The sequence below is a fragment of the Prosopis cineraria genome, unplaced genomic scaffold, assembly GCF_029017545.1.
Source record: "Prosopis cineraria cultivar Desert tree isolate PC_DT_omini unplaced genomic scaffold, ASM2901754v1 PC1, whole genome shotgun sequence".
NCBI classification, from domain to species: Eukaryota; Viridiplantae; Streptophyta; class Magnoliopsida; order Fabales; family Fabaceae; genus Prosopis; species Prosopis cineraria.
Window position 1 is genome coordinate 51,968,545 of NW_026555332.1, and position 21,485 is coordinate 51,990,029.

At 33.3% G+C, this 21,485-nt stretch overlaps 2 protein-coding genes across 10 annotated transcripts; one reads left to right on the top strand and one right to left on the bottom strand.

The window, feature by feature from the left end:
* The first annotated feature begins 7,145 nt into the window (after window positions 1-7,145).
* On the top strand, window positions 7,146-11,121 carry LOC129284397 (L-2-hydroxyglutarate dehydrogenase, mitochondrial-like). 5 transcript variants are annotated; one of them, XR_008586853.1, is made up of 5 exons: window positions 7,146-7,507; window positions 7,952-8,233; window positions 8,367-8,806; window positions 9,352-9,494; window positions 9,939-11,120. XR_008586853.1 is itself a non-coding variant. In XM_054919875.1 (5 exons), the coding sequence occupies exons 1-4, from the start codon at window positions 7,178-7,180 to the stop codon at window positions 9,425-9,427; spliced, it is 1,128 nt and encodes a 375-aa protein (XP_054775850.1). In that variant the 5' UTR covers window positions 7,146-7,177; the 3' UTR covers window positions 9,428-9,433; window positions 9,942-11,121. The 5 variants fall into 5 exon arrangements, 4 of the variants coding, with proteins under 4 accessions (XP_054775850.1, XP_054775866.1, XP_054775857.1 ...); XM_054919875.1 differs by having other exon boundaries at window positions 9,352-9,433; window positions 9,942-11,121; XM_054919891.1 differs by having other exon boundaries at window positions 9,338-9,433; window positions 9,942-11,114.
* Window positions 11,122-11,721: 600 nt separating this feature from the next.
* On the bottom strand, window positions 11,722-15,219 carry LOC129290879 (ABSCISIC ACID-INSENSITIVE 5-like protein 2). 5 transcript variants are annotated; one of them, XM_054927960.1, is made up of 4 exons: window positions 14,907-15,219; window positions 12,871-13,758; window positions 12,711-12,782; window positions 11,722-12,023 (listed from the first exon to the last, which is right to left on the bottom strand). In XM_054927960.1, exons 2-4 carry the CDS (start codon window positions 13,612-13,614, stop codon window positions 11,943-11,945), a joined length of 897 nt encoding a protein of 298 aa, XP_054783935.1. In that variant the 5' UTR covers window positions 13,615-13,758; window positions 14,907-15,219; the 3' UTR covers window positions 11,722-11,942. The 5 variants fall into 5 exon arrangements, with proteins under 5 accessions (XP_054783935.1, XP_054783929.1, XP_054783943.1 ...); XM_054927954.1 differs by lacking the exon at window positions 14,907-15,219 and adding an exon at window positions 14,195-14,395; XM_054927968.1 differs by lacking the exon at window positions 14,907-15,219 and adding an exon at window positions 14,166-14,395.
* Between the last annotated feature and the right edge of the window lie 6,266 nt (window positions 15,220-21,485).

Consider the following 21,485-nt stretch of genomic DNA (forward strand, 5'->3'; position numbering starts at 1 on the left):
AATATGAGTTGAGTTAGTTTCAATCTATCTTTTATGAGTTGAAACTTGAAAAAATTTCAATTGAACTATTGTGAATTGGTATGTTAAATGAGTTAACCCACCAATCCATTTTTTCATTAACTTTTTTTTAAAAAATTATACTTTAACAATAAGTTTTAATATAATATTCTATGTTGTTGGAAAAAAAAATCACATAATAGGTGCATGAGGTAGATCAATTGCATCTTGATTCATTTCAAATGTTTATGTGATTGAATGAGCTATATAATATGAGTTAAATTAGAATTGGTGATTCGAATGAGCTGAGTATATTTGGGTCGGGGTTAATTCAGATTAACTTCAATAAGCTTGAACTTATGAAAAACTTGAAAAGCTAAATTTGGCCTATTCAAGTCACCTCAAATATCCAAATTATCACTTTTTCATTTTTTTAAAATGATTATTTTTATTTTATAAAAAATATAAAAGATAAAAGATTCAAACTCTTTTAAAAAAAACATTTGGGTTTTAATATTAAAATACATTTTAAGCATTATTTTGTAGATATTTTATATATTAAAAATAATAAATATATGATAATATAAATATTTTTAATTCATTTGAAAAGATATCTACAATAATGTGTTCAAATTTATAGTATCCTAGCATAACTAAAAATTTAATAAATTAATTAATAGTTAATATATTTTAAAATTATAATTTTTTTGCTTGAGTATTCGGGCCAAGTTTAAATCTAACCAAGCTTGGCCTAGAATTTTCAAGTATATTCTAGCCAACCCAAACATTACAAAAATATTTTATCAAGTATAGCTTTAAATTTTTCAAGTTTATTGAGATTGGTCAGTTGAACTTAGCTTGAATTATCAACTTTAGGTTAATCAATTATTCCTAATCTATTAGGATTAGCTCATCTAGTGCATAAGTTATCTAGTCTCAATTATAAAAAGATCTACTTTTAGTTGGATTATTTCCTTTTTCAATTCAATTTAACCTTTATAATAAGTTATTTAAGTTGATTTATATAAATCAATTCATGTTTCTAACTCTATTAAAGAATGAATTTTTTTTTTCAGATTTAATATAAAAATAACCAAGCTCTCTTATTTATGCCTGACAGAATTAAAACTTTCTTAAAAAATTGAATGCGCCTGATCTAAACGGACGGTTCCATACATTCCATGAAACCTCGAGAATCATTCAACAACAACTTGATGTCTATACATAGCCCGTGGGAGAAGTAGACGTTGTTGTTAGAATCAGGACAAATTGAATTAAATGTAGTTTCTTGAAGTAAACTAGCTCCATTAAAAAGAATTTCAAGGCAAAATAAGTGCATCATATTATTTATAATTTAGTCAATTAAAATATTTTAAATTATTTAAATAAAATTTTAGGTAATATTATTTTAAGTAATTTTACTTGCATAAGAGAATATATATTTAATTTATTGTTTCTTTTATTATTATTATTATTATTATTATTATTATTATTAATGTTATAATTAATTTATATTTAATGTCACTTGAATGTCATGTTTTTGTTGAATATATTATAAATGGTGTGTGTATTCGATTCATTTAAGGATCATTAATTAGTAACTAATGTATTGCCCAATTCAACAACTTATTGATCGCGTTCTCCCAAAAGTGATTGTCATGTCTGCTCTTTGTTGGAATCAGATCAAATCAACAGATTAAATGTGATTTCTTGAAGAAGATCAACGGCATCAGATATCAATGCATGATCACCAATCAGCGACTGATTTAATGCCAAATTCAAGAATTTCCTTGCGAATGAAAAAAATTGATTTAAAAAACGGAAAACGATTTTTTTTTTCCAAGAAGAAAAACATCAAAAATCGAGGTGTGACAGTATAAGTGCTTAAAAAGAGAGCCACGCTTAAAGCAAATATGTGAAAGCACTCTAGAAACCAGATGAAAGAACCGTAACCTACCAAGGAAAAACAAAACTGGAGGGTCGTAGACTTGCGTTTGACAATCCAAGCATAAGGGGCACGATCCTTATAACAAACACTTTTTTTCATCTTCACCTAAGTGATTGTTTGACGGAACAAACACTCTCTACTAATTATCACGAGAAATGAAAAATCTTCTCAGGGAACATAGTCCCTCACAAAGCACGTATATGGTGGGCGGTTTAACGTCGCAACGTTGGCCAACCAAAAAAAAAAAAAATCCTCTGTACAGTGCTGTAAAATACAACATTTCAAATATTGCGTATTTTTTACCCAAAAAAAAGTGTATTTTAATATTTAAATAATTAATGTTAGCTCCGCAGTGTCTTGATCAAAGAGTTAATTATATTACTTCACCTATAAAACGTGGTTCCTTTCTTTCTAGTAGAAATAAGCGATACACTGGACGCGTCTATCATCAACCACCATCAGTTCGGCTGGGGGTTGGTCAATGAAACTGAAGCTACAATTCAAAGAGCTAATGACCTAATTTAGCAAGTCTATCAGCAACAATAACATAGTTGGGGTCTTAGGGACCACGGGTGGGGCGTAGGATCTCCCCTTTTTCTCTCCATTTCCTTAATTTTAACAATACAATTTGTGCGGCTTTTATCTCACAATTTAATATCATTATTATCTAAACAATTTATTCTAAAAATACTGTTTGAGTTTTTGCGCGTGATATATATATATATATATATATATTAAAAAGGAAGATTCTGGAATTTTTTATTAAAATAAACAGTGTCATTTAAAAAAACAGATGTTATTACATTTTTTCAAACTATTTAATTTAAAATTGTATTCTTATGTTTCAACTTAAAATTATTATATATTTAATCATTATTTTTATCTTTATTGTATTATTTATAAATAAAAATATTAAAAATTGAGAAATATTAATACGTATATATAAGTATATTATTTATAAATTTAAAAAATGTTCCTACCAAAAAATTCAAAACTGTTTATATTTTTTACATTTTTCAATCAATTTATAAATTTAAAAAACTGTTTCAGTGGGGAAAATATTAAAGTGTATATATATCAAAATATTAGTCATAAATTTCAATCAATATGTCACCTAAAATCAAAATGAAGTTTGCAAGTAGGGCAAGTGAAAAATGCTAGACCATATGTTACCGGAAGAACATCGCATCAGAAAAAGGTAAAGATTGGTTTACTCAATATTCACTGGGACGGTTTTTAATTCTTTTGGCAGGAACATTTTTAAAAATTTATAAATAATTAATATTTTTAATCTTTTAAATAATATATTTATATATACACATTAATATTTCTCCATTTTTGATATTTTTATTTATAAATAATATAATAAAGATAAAAATAATGATTCAATTTATAATAAATTTGATTTGAAACAAAAAAATAAAATTTTAAACTAAACAGTTTGAAAAAATGCAATGGCATTTGTTTTTTTTTAAATGACACCGTTTATTTTGATAAAAAATTCCAGAATTTTTTTTTAATGCACAAACTGAAACAGTTTTTTTAGGATGAATTGTTTAAGTAATAATGATATTAGATTACGACTGATACTTTAATTTGGATGATAAAATAAGAGCCACACAAATTGTACAGTTGACATTAAAAAAATAAAGAGAAAAAAGAGAAAAGGGAGAGGGAGAGACCCTGCACCATGGTAGAAGGAGTGGAATATCTCTCTCTCTTTTTTTTTTCATTTTTATCTTTTAAATATTAATATTTTAATATCTTACTTTTACCTTTTAAATATTAAAATGTTTTTGTCTTTTGGAGAATGGCAATAAAATATTTTTAAAATATTTAAATGATAAATAGGTTGTACAAAATGTAATAATTATTTTTTAATCTCTAAAGGCTTGTCATTCTCTAAATTGTGATTGACCCTCTCTTTGTGAGCTCTTTGATTTGCTAAAGGTTGCCATTAAAATGAACACCGACCAAAAACATGGAATTAACATTCAACATCTTCCCAAGTTCTTCTACACCATCTGATTCAAAAATCAACATGAACAAGCATGAAGCTTGAGCCTTCTAGTCAAAAGCTCAAATGGATGACATGGTGGGACCATTCTCTAGCATGAACAATACCAGAAATCAAATGACGGTTCTTAGTACCTTTAAGCACCACAAGAAGCATAGCCAATTTGAGAGCGAAAGTCGGCACCCATTCTACCATAACCCCAACAGGAAAATCCACCTCCCCTCCAAGTAAGGGCCTTTAGGTGAGGATTTGTACTCCCTTTGGTCCAAAAAAAAGAGCAAGTTTGTATTGGGTGAGAATAAGGTGTAGAATAGCACAAGCTTCTGGAACATCGCTTGCTGCCTGAGCAGGAAATTGGACGGCCATGGAGATCAGAGAGGAGTTTGGTCGAAGCCTGATAGCATAAAAGGAGTCCCACCAAGGATTTCGTTGACGAGACTAATGATGAATATGAGAATAGTGGAGATGATGGTGGTGATGAAGAGGCCTGCAAGTGATGATGGTGGTGGTGATGGTGGGAATAGAGGATTTAGATTTTAGAGTGTTGGTTCATGTGTTCTATCTATGATTCAAGAGCAACTCCGAAGCGAAACAAAGATCTCACAAAGGGAGGGTGAATCACAGTGAAAATATTGGCCAATATGTCATTTCTCAAAAAGTCAAACAAGACTCTATAAACTATAAAATAATTATAATATTTTGTCATATGTATTTATTATTTGAATATTTTAAAGATATTTTACTATTATTTTTCTTTTATCTTTTCCTTCATTCTCATGATGATAGTGAACAATTAGTTGTTCAAGTGGTAACATCATTTTATTTTTATTTTTTAAAGTGGTCTTAACATAGTTGTGTTGCATACACAAGTGTGTATTTTCCCTCCCTTCATGAAGGGCTCAATTGGAGGTAAAATATTTTTTTTTAAAAAAATCATCCTAATTAATGATGAGAAAAACTTATATACTTAAATTTATATATTTACAGTATTTATTTTTAATTAAATCAAGATATGTTGATCTTTTATTTATTATTTATTTTAAAATAAATTCTTATTATTAATATTATTAACAAATTAAAGTTTCCTTGTATTGACTTAATTGAATGAAAATAAAGTTATTTCATCTCAATTTATAAGACACCTCAATTACATATATCAATAAATTTTATTAAATATACTTTACAACTTTACCTTTTTAAAACAAGAATATAAAGTTTAAAAAATACACTTCATTAATACTCTATTTACAAAAAAATATTAAAGATATATATGCACAAATGAGAAAAATAATATTAAGAAAATATAATTAATAAAATATTATTTTGTCAAAATATCTTTTATTTTATAATGTCAAATTTTTCCAAAAGTGTTTTTATAAGGGGAGAGAGTATCAAGTATATAAGGCTACATACTTCAATTTTGTTTGGTTGCTAGAAAGAAATGTAACAAAATAAATTAAAAAATAAAAATAAAAATAAGATGATTAAAATATGAAGGAGCATAGAGGAATTATATTTATAAAGAAATCATGATAATTTAATTCATAAAATTGGTAATCATGATTCAAATTTTTTTAAGAGTGTGATAATTCTTACATTTATAATATATAATATTAAATTTTATCATATTTATCGTAAAAGGAAAGAATGATTTAAATTTTAGACATTTAGCTATTTTTATGTTTTCAATATATTTCATTCCCATTATTTCACTTTCCACCAGCCTAACGACAACACTGCAACAACACCTAAATGTGTGTTTGGTTTTCAGTTTGTCAAAAGTCAGTTTGATAAAAGTTCATTTGATAAAAGTCAGTTTAGTAAAATTTAGTTATTGTAACAAAATTTGTGTTTGAATATATTTTTTTAAAAGTCAATTTAACAAACTAAAAGTTATTTGAATTAATAAAAATTTGTTCTTTTAAAATATACTTTTAATATGTAATAACCAAAAAGAATGTTATTGTATAATAATTTAATAATTATTTTTTATTATATAAATATAATATAGTAGCAATGTTTAAAAAATGTGAAACAAATTTAAAATAACATAAAATTTAAAATGTTAAATAATAAAAAATATAAAATTTAATTTTGAAAAAAATTATGTTATAAAATTTAATATATTAGCAATGGTCACTCTCCACTTGCTCTTACCATACATAAGCTCTATCAAAGGCAACAAAAAATCGTACAAGGCCGCTGCCGTCGGTGTTAACATGAACCCCAGCACGTATTGCTTGGTGGACTCACCTCGGGGGTGATCTCTGGATGAATGAAGAGCCAGCACACCAACTCCAGTGGTGAGCAAGACAATGGCATTTATGGAGAAAGGGGTGAACTTTTGCCTGACGAGAAGGAAGGCGACGATGAAAGCGAGCTGGGTGGCGATGATCAGAGCGGACGTAGAGACGGGGAGGCGAGCTAAGCCATAAACATAGAGGTAATCATCGGGGCAAGTGAGAACATCGATGATGAAGGTTGAAAGGAACAGTCGTCAATGAAGAAGAAGGACTTGACTTGTCAAGAGAGGCAACTGTGAATGAAAGAATTGAATAGGGGAAGGAGGCAGATAGGGCATTCGCCGATTTCGAGCCAGTTGGAGAGCCAAACGTGTTTGCCACCGTGGAGGAAGTAGAGGTGACTTATGAGAGGGCCACCGCTGGTGCCTAGATGTTGGAGATGAGGAGCTCGAGATCTGTGACTAGACAGTAAAGGAGAGACGGAGAAGAGAAGGAGGAGCGACGACGGAACGATGGACGAGCGACAGACGAGCAAGTGAGAAAATGCAAAATGAAAGAGGCCAGTGTCAGATGCATGCGAAGAAGAAAAAATATGAGGATATCATGTTCTTTTATAATATTAGATACCAATCATTAATGCTCACATTGTCTGATTTGCGTTTCAAGAGCTTCCAAAAGTTACTTTCTATTTTTTCAATTTGAGATCCATTTAAAAGTGCTTTTGAAAAGCACATTTCATTTAAAAAATATATCTCAAATACCATCTCACATCACATTCCAAAAGTTAAAAATTATATTTGGAGTGTGAAACGTGAGCTTGCCAAAGGCACTCTAAGTCTCACCAATTAATGATTTCATATTTTAATTGTACTCTTATTTTTAAAATATTAAAATATTCCCCGGGCATCGCGAGGGAAACAAGTCTACTTAACGAGGAGCATAACTGGAGCAAGGGGAGCGACGGAGCGAGCCATGAGAATGCTGAAGCAGACGCTTGAAAGCTTAGGGGCAAACCTTGCATCATCAACAAGTGGTATTCACACGAAATTGAAGAGTTTAGCTGCGAATTCGATCAGGAGATACAGCAACAATAACAGCATACCAGGCTCGGTCGCCAGGGAAAAAGTGGATTGCTTAGTGATCGGGGCTGGTGTTGTGGGCCTAGCAGTAGCCAGAGCACTTGCGCTCAAAGGCAGAGAGGTATTAGTCGTTGAATCGGCTTCCACATTTGGCACTGCCACTAGTTCTCGAAACAGTGAAGTCATTCATGCCGGAATCTATTACCCTCGCAATTCCTTCAAGGTCAGTATATCTGCCATCTATTTGTCTTTGTGCTGTGCCGTCAGGTTCTACTAGCTGATGCGATCGACTCGCTGTACGAAATTCGATTCCTACTTTTATCAAAACTTCTAGTGTTGAAGTGCCGTAACTTTAAAACTAGAAATTAAAAGGGGAAAAATGAATGTGAGTTAAATTTATTTCAACCTTTTAAATTTACATTTAACTATAATATATTTTTTCCCTTAATCAGATATGTTGGGGTTGAAGAGACTAATTAAAGAAGAACAAAAGAAACAGAAAAAAAAAATTGACATAAAAGGCACCAACTATCTTACAGCATCTACCAAGTAAATATATTGTTTTCTATCATGCTGTATAATTCGGTTGTTTTTGTTTTACTAGTAATGTACCAAAGCATGACTGTAAAAATTATCTATTTAGAATGTAATTCAGTCTGCTTTGCAGGCAAGGTTTTGTGTAAGAGGAAGAGAAATGCTATATGAGTACTGCTCCAAGCATGGTATTCCTCATAAACAAACCGGTAAGCTGATAGTTGCTTCTCGATACTCAGAAATTTCAAAGCTGAATGATATAATGAATCGTGGGATTCAAAATGGAGTTGATGGCTTGAGGATGATGGATGGCTCTGAGGCCGTGAGAATGGAACCTGAATTGCAATGCATCAAAGCTATACTATCACCTCTTTCAGGGATTATTGATTCCCACTCTTTCATGCTGTCTTTAGTGGTATGCATTTCAAGGCTTCTGTTGCAATGTGCCAAATCTAAGTTCTCGCATATTTCTTGTATCAAATTTTTGCTAACTTACCAGCTTGTTTATTTGAAGTTATAATTGTATATGAACCCCCTTGTGGGTCCAGGGGGAAGCTGAGAATAACAATGCAATCTTCTCCTATTATTCAACCGTGATTGGTGGGCATCTTGAAGGAGATCAGATTTGTCTGCATGTATCAGAAACGAAGAGTGTTGAAGAATGGAATGGGAGGTCAATTTTGAATCCAGATCTGGTCCTTATCCCTAAATTTGTAGTGAACTCTGCAGGCCTTGGTGCCCCTGCCCTTGCAAAGAGATTTACTGCCCTACAAAGTAGTGAAGTTGTACCCTCTGCCTATTATGCTCGTGGTTGTTACTTCACATTGTCCAATGCTAAAGTTCCTCCTTTCAAACATTTGATATATCCCATACCAGAGGATGGTGGCCTCGGTGTGCATGTTACTCTGGATTTGAATGGTCAGGTCAAGTTTGGCCCAGATGTTGAATGGATCGACGGAGTTGATGGTATCTCAAGCTTTCTCAATAGGTACATCTTGAAAACCTCTCGGTTTCTGTTTCTCTGCTACTCCTTTCACCCTTCAAGTGTTTCTTGACAATTATTTCACTTATTTTTAACCATTCTAGCCCTTGCTTTTGTTTTGCCAATATCCTTTGGTTCAGGACATGTCTTCTTCTCTTCTTCTTCTTCTTCTTCTTTTTCTCCAATCAAGCACGGCTAGTGGAAACAGGAATAGAAGCTTTTCATATTATACTGAAAACTTCCTGGAATATGCATATAAGCAAAGTTTTTTTTTTTTTTTTAAAAAAACATCGTAAATGAAATTATCTGCTTATTACAGCTTTCGATTTAACCTGCAAAAAACTAGTCGTTGCTGTCTCTGATAGTGTTTCAAGATGGTATCCGGACTTCATGTCCTTATAATGACTAAATGTTTTGTTCTTTAATTATAAACTTGACACTTGATGCACCTAATTAAATTCATGTCTTTAGTTCCAAATATCGTTTTAGAAATGTGTTTGATTTTGATGAGGTGGTTTAATTAAGATTTGATCCCAGGTTTGACTATTCAGTACCTGCAGAGCGTGTGGAGAAGTTTTATCCAGAGATACGGAAGTATTACCCAAACCTGAAGGATGGATCTCTTGAACCAGGGTATTCAGGAATTCGACCTAAACTTTCAGGACCCCATCAGACACCTTTTGATTTTGTGATACAGGAAATTCTTTATTTCTCTTTACTCCTTAGTTCTTCTTGTCAATTACTTATCTCTTGCACTTTTACCAAAATGAATTAGCAAATTGCATTTGTCAATTGAATCGTCCCATATTTTGGTTTGAGATCCTTCATAAAGAAAAAAAAAAAAAAGTCTTGATGTGATTTTTGCAGCTATGATTCTTAGCATGTTCTCCATTTGTTTTATGAACTACATGGCAGCTGAAATGTTGAATTTGATTAAATTGAACATTTCTATTGGTCTTGAGAAAGTAAAATTACCTCTAGAGTACAAAACTAGACGTGCATGAATTGATGTCACATTTTTTTTTTTTGCGAGTAAGAAGCTTGGGGAAAAGGACAAAGCTAGTTAGCTCATATTAAATTTCTTTCCTCAGTCAAAATAATTCATCTCTAATTTTTTCTACCGCCTGGTGTATTTGCGCAGGGGGAGGAAATTCATGGGGTGCCTGGTCTTGTTAATCTTTTTGGGATTGAATCACCTGGTCTGACATCAAGCATGGCAATTGCAGATTATATTTCCGCTAGATTCCTACGATGATGCCTGGTTCTGTTTCTACAATTTGCGCATGCAAGTACTTGTGACAATGTAAAACTTGTAAAAGGTCGAAGCTGTAGCAGTATTGCCATGGACCGTCCACTAGGCGATTTTTTTCCCTTCTCTTTTCTTTATCATGATTTAATTTTATATACATTTATATGTAATATAAAAATTAAACAAATGAATGATATATAGTATGATTTTATTATTATTTTTTAATATTCAATGATAAATTTATACTAGATATAACATGATTTATAAGGCGCTAGCAATTTATACAAAATATCTTTTTTCGGCCCGAATATTTTCGACTTAAATGATAATAAATCTAAATCCGATCCGGGAGGTGAGGTGATATGCTGATATTCAAATGCGTAGATCCCCCAGCAATCAAGCTTTTGACAATTGGAGCTGCTAAACGCAGTTTATCTAATTCCCACTTTATTTAATTCACACATAAAGATTACTTCCTACCGCGAAATTGGTTCATTTAATTTGTTAAAAGTGAAATACTTATTTGTTTAAAATTATGAAGTTTTTTTGGGAGAATTATGTTGAGGTTTTACATAAAGAAATTAATTATCAAAAGATTCGTTAACAATTGAATTAAGTTAATAGATTTTATGATAATTAATTTTTTTATGTGAGGCCTGCATGTAATTTTGTTTTTCTCTTTCCTTGAGGTACCATGTTTATTTAGCATAACATGAGAATGCAGATAGAGGCTAGGAAACGTATTCAGGAACAGACTGAGGTTTGACCCTCCGGCCATGCACCATTTTAGAATTGCTGAAAGAGGATAATATGATTCGATCGAGACCTTTATGATGGTAATTGTGGGTCAAAATTTGACTTGAGAAGGAAACTCGTAAAAGACGAAGATGAAGTGAGGGAGCAATGTAACATTCTGTTAGTTTATGCTGAAATGCAAAACCGTGCTTCTTTGTATCTCATTCCATGTAATCGATTATCCATTTATGTATATCGACACAGAGCAATCGTTGAATTCTCCTTTATTGTTGTGAGTTGTTTGAATTTGAACTCTACGCTCCCTACAAGTGGATAGCTAATAAAAGTGTTTACCATTACCATTACCATTATTATATCCATTCAAATTCTCTTCTCTCTAAATTATATTTTTATTGCTCAACCATTCTATACTTAATATTTATTAGGGGTAGAATGAGAAAGATAATTTCTTTCAAGACACGATCATTTCTTAATACATGTGCATGATCTCATCCATTGCTTATGTTTGGTATGAAGAAAATATATTATCCAAATAAAAAAATTTTAATACATGAATTTCAAATGTAATACTCTAAATCTAAAATTTAAATTCATGTATCCAAACATCATATGAAAATTAACTTATAGAAGAAAAACATGGGAGAAAACATGGAACCTAGAGGTGGAGTTGAACTGTCACTGTTCACAATTTATTTGGTTTGAAGCAACTTTTAATTATTGTATATCGATATTGATGCCAGCCTCCCTTTATGATGCTGTTCTCATCATGCTTATTATATTCCATATACAACCATCATTTTCCCCTCTTAACAAGTTATCATTAGGCAGCAAAAATCATTCTGCGTGATGTATTTTCGAAACCAAATTAACCGAATGTATCAGAGTATCAAAGTAACGATAGCAAGAGACCCAAGACTTGTAAAAACCGTACATGTAGTAAAACAATTCTGCATCAGATGATCATCGCTAGCACAAAACAACAGCACATTGAAGAAAAATATCACTTCTACCCTAAAAGAAAAAAAAAGGGAAGGAAAATATCAGCTTTAGTTATCTAAACAAAAGAGCGTTCCAATAATTGTGCAAAAATTTCTATGAATCCATGAAAACGAGGAGTAGGTGATCGCAAGGAAGATGTCAGAAAGAAGCCGAACTTGTTCTGCGAAGCTGATGCTTACCCTCAGCTGGTGGAACAAGCGGCAGCACTCTCTCTATTTCCTGCATGGAAGATTCAGTGAGAAAATCATCGCCATGACTATTGATGAATTATCTAACGAGTTATTCCTGCACTCTGGCTTTTTGCATCAATAGTGTAATTGTTCAGCAAATGCCAGGAAAATAAAAGAACAATGATTAACCTGATAACAGATCGTTGGTTAGAAATTATAAACTTTAATTAGCTAAGTTCTATGGTCCTTCGTGCTAAAACCTTCATAGTTACATTTTGTGTCTAGAACAGTCCTATGCATTCATAGACGGGAAATGGAGCTAATCCTTTCACCTCTTAAAACAGATCTTGCATAGTGTTTCCATGAACTGAATTAAAAAAAAAAAAAAATCAGTTTTCCCCCAACTACAGGAATTTCCAGCTTAGTTTAATATAAGCTTGTGTTCCTGAATTTTGGAATCTAATAGCACAAGACCTTGAACTCTCACCATTTTTAGTTCTATACATGACTTGCTTAATCCAAGATATAACACAGCAGATATCCCTGAACAAGCAATGGCCAAACCAACTCTTAGTTATCAACAAATATTTCATCCATTTATTACTTTACAAAGATATCAGGAAAGAGACCCGACCAACAAATATCAGTATACGTCCCAGGGGGGGGGAGAGAAGAAGTAAAGAATAATAGCAAACAAGAAAAACAAAATGCATATTGTCAAGGTATTGAGACTTACATGCTGTCTTCTAAGCCTTTCATTCTCCTCTTCTAAATGTGAAATTTTAATCTCCAGCTCATTTGTGTAAGCCTGTCCATTGACATAGATACAGTCAAGTGTCAACTTATAAGACAGATGCACCTCAAAGAACTAATAACACCATACAAAAGAATATAACCTGTTTTCTAGCTCGTGACCGAGCTGCAGATTCCCTATTTTTTATCATCCTCTTCTGTCTCCTCTCCATGGTTTTCTCAACCACATCTCCAGAGGCCTCCCTCTTCCTTCCCGGACTATGTGTGTCTGGTAACTTACCCATCAAAGAAGATGGTGACATTGTTGCCACCATATTTTCAGAGTAGGATGAATCCGAAACTGGGTTTGATACTGCTGGCAAAGGTTGTTGTTGAACTCCAAGGCCAGTCATTAAACCTGCCATTACATCGTGATTATTTTGATGCTGGTGCAGTGAAGAGAGCTGGTATTGAATCCAATGAGCTTGCTCTGAAATATTGTGTTCAGAAGCCATATTTGAATCCGAAACCACTCCTGCCTTCACAAGGAAATCCTCAAGGGTCATCTCACCCAATTTAGTTTGTCTTTCTTGAGATTTCGTCACTTCCCTAGTGTTCTTCTTCTGTTGCATATCTTTCCAAACTTCATCAACAGTTTTCTTTCTAACATCCTCAGATAATGTCAGGCTGCTCTGTCGATTCAGAGACGACCCAAAAGCTAGCTGACCAGTACCTTCTGCAGTGCCCACACTCTTGAGCAGTTCATCGAGGTTCATGCTGCCTAGTGGCTTCCCAAAATTTCCAAGCTGGTTTTGCACTTCATCAAGAGTCAGATTGTACAAGGATGATCCTTGGTAAACCGAAGATTGTGCCTTTGGCTCTTGGGTTGCTTCCCCTTGGGATCCCATTATCTAGGCCACACCACCGGCCTACAACCCTATAGTATATCTTTCATGCGAGAGATAGGTCCAATTTAGAAGTCGGCTACAGAGTGAACTGAAAGCCCACTGCAATGTCTAGACGGAGATTCAGCAAATAACTTGGTGATGAACCTGAAACCATAAAGAAAAACCAGAATATGCCGTCTAATCAATCCAAACGCAAACAGACTCCTTTGATTTTAAGGTTTGGTGAAAGGCGTTCACAAATTAAAAAAGCACGCAATATAGAGTGGGATGGAAAAAAATTGACCCCAGAAGAAAAATATAAACCAGATCAGATTGGAAATTGCATATGGTCAGTGAAGAAAAGAATTGCAGACTTCACTCAAAAGTGGGAAGCATCGCAGAACAGAAGGTCCATAAAGTCAAAAACCAACCATGGATGGATGAGATTAAAAGCTATCAACTATTTGTGCGTGTTAATTATATCATCACCACTTAGCTGAGAACAAAGCCAAGAATTTGGATTTGCACAGTAGTCAACGCAAACAAAACTGTTTCAGAAGACCGTTGCTTACAGTGTCAAAAAGGAATCAAGAGTTCATACATAAACAAAATTTTTCTTTGTAACTGCTTCAGTTTTGGCATTGCATCTACTTTACTGCAGCTCAGGCTCTAAACCTCAGGGGCAAAGATGAGGCCTTTTCATTTCCCTTGGGTATGGGGACACCAAACCCCCTAGGCGAGAAAGAAATATATTAATTATATTAAATAAATGGGCAGGATATATATCTAAGATGGTAAATTAACAAAAGAACCTACATTCCTCTCTTTCCTATCTCTTAGGTGTTTTCTTGCAAGTTTTCTGTTAGAATTTATTTTCTGGTGAGTTCCTCCACATGTGCTTTAGCATGCAAGTCTTAATAAAAGATGGAGATGATATTTAACTAACCATTAACACGTAGTTTTTTTTTAAATGAAAATAATTAGACTTGATAGATAAAGACTATGATATAACTTCTTGGTTGAACCAAGAGGCCAGTGCAAGCCTGCAAGGGCTAACATGAGTTGGTGCATAAATTATGTGGATACGAGAATCAGTATGATAACCAGATAATTCTTGAGTTTTCACTAAGAAAAGGAAAAAAACTAATCCTCAACTTCTCTGTGATTTTCAAGTGGAATTTCCCAGTTTGAAAACTGAGAACGAGAGAATAACTCAAAACAGAGGGAATCGTGAGGAGCACATGCGCCTAGAGACAGTAAAGATGTTGAAGACATGAAAAGCGAAATTTCTCAACTGGTTTTACAATGAACACCTGATATATATTGCGGAACTCTTATATGTCAGCAAAGGTCTTCCATTAAAAGAAGAGGAGGATGAGGAGGAAGAAGATCATTTGGTAAGCCCCAGACAGCAGTCTTCATCAAAAATCGCGAAGAAAGAGAGCGTTAAGAGAGTTTAGCTTAGCTTAGCTTAGATAGGTATCAACTGACGAAATCAGTGACGGTTTTGGAAACTTCCAACTGCATCATCTGATGGTCTGATCTGAAATGGAATGAAAATGAAGAGACAAAGTCATAGAATGGCACATGTAATGCATGCATAAGAATACGCGTGGGCATCCCACCGAGGAGGACACCCACGTGCACGTGTTCTTTCATCAATCTACAGGAAATAAACATCTCATAGCACTCTCGATTACTCAATCTCTTTCTGTTCTCTGAGAAACCAAGTGGCAGGAACTTCATGCTCAGGCGATCTCTTTAATGTATTCCACCAATGAAAAGTGGGCATTTTTTTTAACAGCCTCGTGGTACTTTAACAGCCGTTGCTCAGAAAATAACTGAGATAAGTCACCCATGTTAAACATACTTTATTATAGTTAAGGTTACCAACTTAGCATCATTGTTTTTGATTGCCTCTCTGCCTGCGTTTGATTCATTACCTTTATAAAAGGTTGCTTTTTCGAGGGATTTAGGGGCCACTGCTCTGTCAGAAGACGTGGCGGACGAGGAGCATAAGCGGTTGGCGGCAGGTACGAGAATTGAAAACTTGTTTGCAGAAAACCCATTACAGAACAGAGCACATGATGCAGCGCATTTATGCCATGATGTGATAATAACTTGGAATATAAATAATCCCTTTCTTTATATCTTATCATTTTCATCTTTCATCATGCCCATCCCACTAAGGCAGGTCGATGTTGCTATCATTATATCTCCAAAATTTCTTTGTTGGATATTAATGATTCTTCACCTCACCGATCATTGTAAGTGGATCCCGTGTAGGTTCTGATAAATAGACCATACTGATGGCCATTTTATGAATTGTGTAATTTATTAATTTTTTTATTTTATACTGAGATTGATGTGGAAGAAATTCTTAAGCTGGGAAGGGAAATAAATTATTAATATTATACGCCAGCACTTGAATTTTAGGAGGCACGGGCTGATGAAGAGTTGCTTTTGGTTCTCAAATGAAACAGTATTGTTTCTGAAATAAAAGGAGATGGTAACGTAAATAGAAAGCCTATTTATTCCCTTTTCATTTTTTAGGCCAACTTTTTCTCTTTGCATATTTTATATTATTGAAAATTTGGGCCATCCATTAATAGGATGATATATTATTATTTATGTTATACTTAATTAATTAAAAATCATACTTAGCATTTATATTTTTTAATTTAAAATTGAAAAGGAAAAGGGGGAGGATACTTACATATAATCGGTTTTTATTAGGCGTGTTTTTTTAAAGATACTATTCAAGCTAAGATGAAATACTAAATGTGAGTGTCTTACCCTGTGGAAGTGTAAGCCTTATTCTACTAAACTTATCTCCCATCAATATATGTAATTATTTTATCATGGTCAAAAAATGACCTTTTTCATTCTCCATGAAACTCGTCTTATCCCTCTTGCTCGTGTTCTCTCTCTTAGTGGAAGTTTGGGAGAAGACTCTTCCAAGGTGCCATTAACTGTGAACAGAAGTTGGATTCTATATGTGATTCCAATCAACCACTTGAAACAAAAATGAGAAGTTCTATCAAACGGAAAAAGGTGCGATTAGATTTTTTAGCTGACAAGGCATGTGATTTACTGATTTTCATCTCCTTTCTAAATTTCTTCATATATCTTTTAAACCAAATTAAAAATTTACTTCATGAATTTTAAATTTAATAACATCATACAGCCGACTCATTTATTATATAAATTATTTTTTTAAATTTTAAAATAGTATAATCTAACTTTTGTTATTTATAAAAGTTAACTTTAACTATTAGTTGGTCAAAAAATAAAAAAAATCTCAAAAATTATAAAAAATGATAAAAAATTATAATAAAGGATTCAAAAATTATGGATAATGAGAAAAAATTGATTATTTTTTGTAACTTATGATTTCATCTTCTATCATAATTTGGTCAACTGATATGAAAATTAACTTTTGTTAACAGCATGAGCTAAATTGCATAGGTTTCAAAAGTTGAGGAAAAAATTTGCATAAAAAACAAGTTCAAAGTCTATGGATTTAATATTAAGGAAATAATTTACTCATTTACTTTTTCTTTTATTTTCTTATTTTAAAAGTAGTTCATGAATTTTAACCAAAATTAACATGTTGGCCAAACAAAAAAGCTGAAGTAAACTATTTTTTATTGTACATATATACTCCCTTCATTCAAAAAGGTAAGACATTTTTAATCGAATCTTACCCCAGATAAAATAATTATCTATTTTTAAACTAACTTTATCTTTTTATATTTATCCATATTAAACATTTTAAAATAAATATAAAGTCACTATCAATAAGAATACTTTTTTTAAAAAAATAATAATTACATCCCGAAAGACTAAAAATACCTTATATTTTTTAACATCCAACTCCTCAAAAAATGTATTACATTTTTTATTAAAGAAAGTAGATGTTTTTCTTTTATTTTAGATAATCTTATTCGAGATATGGTTCAATAATAAATATGAGTACCTCTTCCAAAAAATTTGAATCATTTTTATCACGTTGTAAGGAACTGGTTTCTTTTGTTACACCCAATTTCTCGTGAGTTTAAAATAAATTACAATAATCTCCAATTGATGCAGCAATGCCAAGTGAATTTGCCAATAAGTTGGAAGGCTGGGGCCTCGTATCTTTCAAATGCTTTTAAGATATCGTACTGGTGCGATTTGATTCCAATCGGCCAATTAAATTATCCGAAATCGAAATCGAAATCGGAATGGCGTATTTTTGTTTAACAAAAATAAAATGCTTTGATCAAAAGCTTAACCATTTTAGCAATGCATTTCTAGGCCGTTGTTCTCATCCTTGGATTTAATAATTTTCGATGTTCACGTCTTAAATTGTTAATTCAGCAAACTAACATTAATTTATTGCTTTAGGGTCTTCTTGTGAATGATGCCCTTCTCAAAGCGTGCAGTGCGTGATTACTTTCCTTTTTTTCCCCTAGGGAAAAAATCCCCTAGCCTATAAAATCAATATCAAATATCAATAGTCAGTTTTTTTTTTTTTTGTTAATAGAAAAGAGCCAATTTTATTTATTATAAAAAATATATTACACTCACTAATGTTAGAAAGCAATAACAACCTGTAAGGTAGAAAAGAAACACTTACAGTACAACCAATAAAGCCAAAAAAAAAAAAAGAACAAAGAAAAGAAAAACAACAATACAATCAAGAAAAAAGAACACGCTAACCAATACCTCTGAGAGTTAGACTTGAAGCACAGACCTCATGAATCTTCTCTCTTCGCTTGACTTTGTCTAGCAGATCAACCAACAAAGCAGTAGGCAAAGGAGGTGTTGCTATGAAAAGCCACTCATTGAATATCATGAGGTCTACTAAAAGACACTATTTCCTCCGTGAGAAACCAAAGAAACCATGACATTTGGCCTCAATCCTTTAAGCAAAAAGAGTTCTGCAAGCCAAGCTTCGCAAGACCAGTCACAACCAGCACTAGAACCAGATTTTATATACCTGAAAAGAACTTCACAATTAGTTTCAGCATAAAGTTTCCCAACAAACCTATCATAAGCCAGAAGAGCTTCCTTGGCTGCAAGGCATTCAACCATAAAACTATCAACAGCCTCCATCCTTTTCCCCAAACCACCACAAAAACCACTACTATCTCTATAAACCACCCCTCCACTAGCCACACCATTTCTTTTCAAAGAGCCATTAAAATTAATCTTTATAAACCCCACCTCACGTGATCTCCAAACCTTAAACCTGTCAAACAGAGGCTATTTTCTTCTGTGAAAGCCAGTCTCAGCCGCCTCCACACCCCCACACTCCTCAACTAGTCTTGTTGCTACATCAACCACTCGTCGAGGCTCCAAACTGGTCTTGTTGAAGACCCAATCACATCGAGCCTTCTAAATGCCCCAGCAAAGGGAAGCAACAAAAGACTTCCCCAAATCATCCAAATCACTATTCCTTAAAAACAGCCCTTCAAGCCACACTTCCATAGTAGTAATGTCATCTTCATCAATATTCAAAGAGAGAAAACAACCAAACCAGGAACATTTACCCTATTAACACAGTAGAAGAAGATGCTTGACGGTCTCAACGTCCTCTCCACATACAGGGCATAATGGATCATTCGAACATTTTCTTCTAAACAGAGCATGCTTAGTAGCTAGCATGTTATTCAGCAATCTTTACGTAAAATGTTTGACCTTAGGTGGCATATTCAAACCCCAAACACAATTCCACACTGAACCAAGAATCTGGTATGAGGTACTTGCTCTGCTATTTACCAGAATCACCTCTTCCTCTTTGGCAACATGGTAGCCCGATTTCATACTATGTTCACCATCCTTCGTAAAGCTCCAAATCATCTTATCCTCCACACTGTGATTTGGAATTTTATGAATCAACTCAATCAACTCTTTACTAACCTTACCCTCTAACCTCAATAAACTTTACTTACCTCCAGTAATCAAAGACTTATCCTCCCTATTGAGACGAACATAAAAAAGACCATTCTGCCTAACTACCCACTTATCTCCCCATATATTAATTCTATTACCATTTCCAAACTTCCACATCAACTCTTTCCTCAGCAACTCTCTTCCTTCAAGTAAAATAATCCAACTCCAAGATGCTTTCCCACCTTTTTAGCCTGCAAGAAATCATTTTTTGGAAAATAAAGACCCTTCAGAACCTTGCACCACAAATCATTTGGGTTCTGAAAAAGCCTCCACCCAGACTTAGCTAATAAAGCTTTTTTAAAAGTTTGAGAACTTCTAAAGCCCATCCCTCCTTCCTTGTTAGCAGTAATCATTGAACTCCACTTCCTCCAATGAATCTGTTTTCCAACATGCTCATTATAACCCCGCTAAAAATTAGAGATCATACTATCAATCTCTTTACACACCTTGTCGGGGAACAAAAAGCATGACATGGAATAAATCGGGATAGAATTAGCTACTGCCTTTACCAACGCTTCTTTACCAGCAAAAGGTTAGCAATCTTTGTCTCCAACCTTGAAGTTTAGCATTAACATTTTGTTTCACGAAAGCCAATGCAGAAGACTTTTACCTTCCATAAATAATAGGTAAGCCGAGATAGTTAGCTGGTTCATCTGCAACTCTGATTCCTAAAGCCTCTTCCACTTCTTTAGTTTCAAGAGTTGTATTTGGAGAAAAGAATATGCAAGATTTGTCCAAATTCATCTCTTTCCCAGAAGCTATGCAAAATAGATCAAGAATCATCTTTAAAGCCAAGCAATTTTCATGTCAAGCTCTCATGAGGAACAAGGCATCATCTTCAAAGAAGCAATGAGAAAGAAGAGGGCCATCCTTAGAAAGCCGAATTCCCAGCAAATGACATTTGTCCACATGGAATTGAATCATAAGAGATAAAACATCCACAACAATCACAAAAAGGTATGGGGATAATGGGTTACCTTGCCTCACACCCTACCTGGAATAATTCTTGCTATCTTTCTATTAGATACCTGCAAATCAAAGATTACAGAAGAGACACATTCCATTATCCATCTCACTCATTGATCACTAAAAACCCATCTTCACCAAACTTCCATGAGAAAAATTTAATTAACTCGATCATATGCTTTGCTTAAGTCAATCTTCAAAGCCAAATCTGCCCTTGTCCCTTCCTTCCTTTGCTTCAAGTAATGAAAAAATCAATGAGTAATAAGAATATTATCTTGAATCTGCCTTCTCGCAGTAAAAGCCCTTTATTGAAAAGAAATCAACTTATTCATCAATCACCTCAATCTTGAAGTTAATATTTTTGCAATTATCTTGTAAAAACATTGCATAATCCAATATGGCAAAAATGATTGACAGATTTAGGCCTTTAATTTTTGGGAATCAGCACAATATTCATCCCATTGATCTTCTTTAGATTTATATGGCCCTGAAAAAATTGTTTCACCATTTTAGCCACTACCTCCTTGACCTCATTCCAAGCAGACTGATAGAAGAGAGCAATAAATCCATTCACCATTCTCATTTTTCAACATCAGAACTTTGTTTTGCAACCTTTTTTGAATAATAGTGCTATGGAATAATCTAGTATTTATATCCCCAAATTCAATCCATTTTAACCTTGCTTTCTGCCGCCAAAATATTTCCTCCTAATCCCTTGCTTCTTCAATTTGCCAAATCAAATCACCAGCCATTCGTGCACTATGAGTTGTAAGAATAGCTTCTTGACATTCAGCTAGCTTCCTTCTTAACCCATCAATCAACAATTACTATTTGGGAAAGCCTCCTTACTCCATTTAATCAATTCTCGTCTACAACCATTCAATCTCAACAAAAAATTATCCAAATCATTATCATCAGCCCCAAACAAAACACTACTCCACCCCTTTTTAACTAATCAAAAAAATTCTCATGATAAATCCATAAAG

Coding starts and splice junctions, on each gene's coding strand:
- LOC129284397 (XM_054919882.1), top strand. CDS start 7,178: ATGAGAATGCTGAAGCAGACGCTTGAAAGCTTAGGGGCAAACCTTGCA. Junction 8,234..8,366: donor CTTTCATGCTGTCTTTAGTG/GTATGCATTTCA, acceptor TTGTGGGTCCAG/GGGGAAGCTGAGAATAACAA. Junction 8,807..9,337: donor ATCTCAAGCTTTCTCAATAG/GTACATCTTGAA, acceptor ATTTGATCCCAG/GTTTGACTATTCAGTACCTG.
- LOC129290879 (XM_054927960.1), bottom strand. CDS start 13,614: ATGGGATCCCAAGGGGAAGCAACCCAAGAGCCAAAGGCACAATCTTCG. Junction 12,783..12,870: donor GGTCACGAGCTAGAAAACAG/GTTATATTCTTT, acceptor GTCAATGGACAG/GCTTACACAAATGAGCTGGA. Junction 12,024..12,710: donor AAAGGCTTAGAAGACAGCAT/GTAAGTCTCAAT, acceptor TCTTCCATGCAG/GAAATAGAGAGAGTGCTGCC.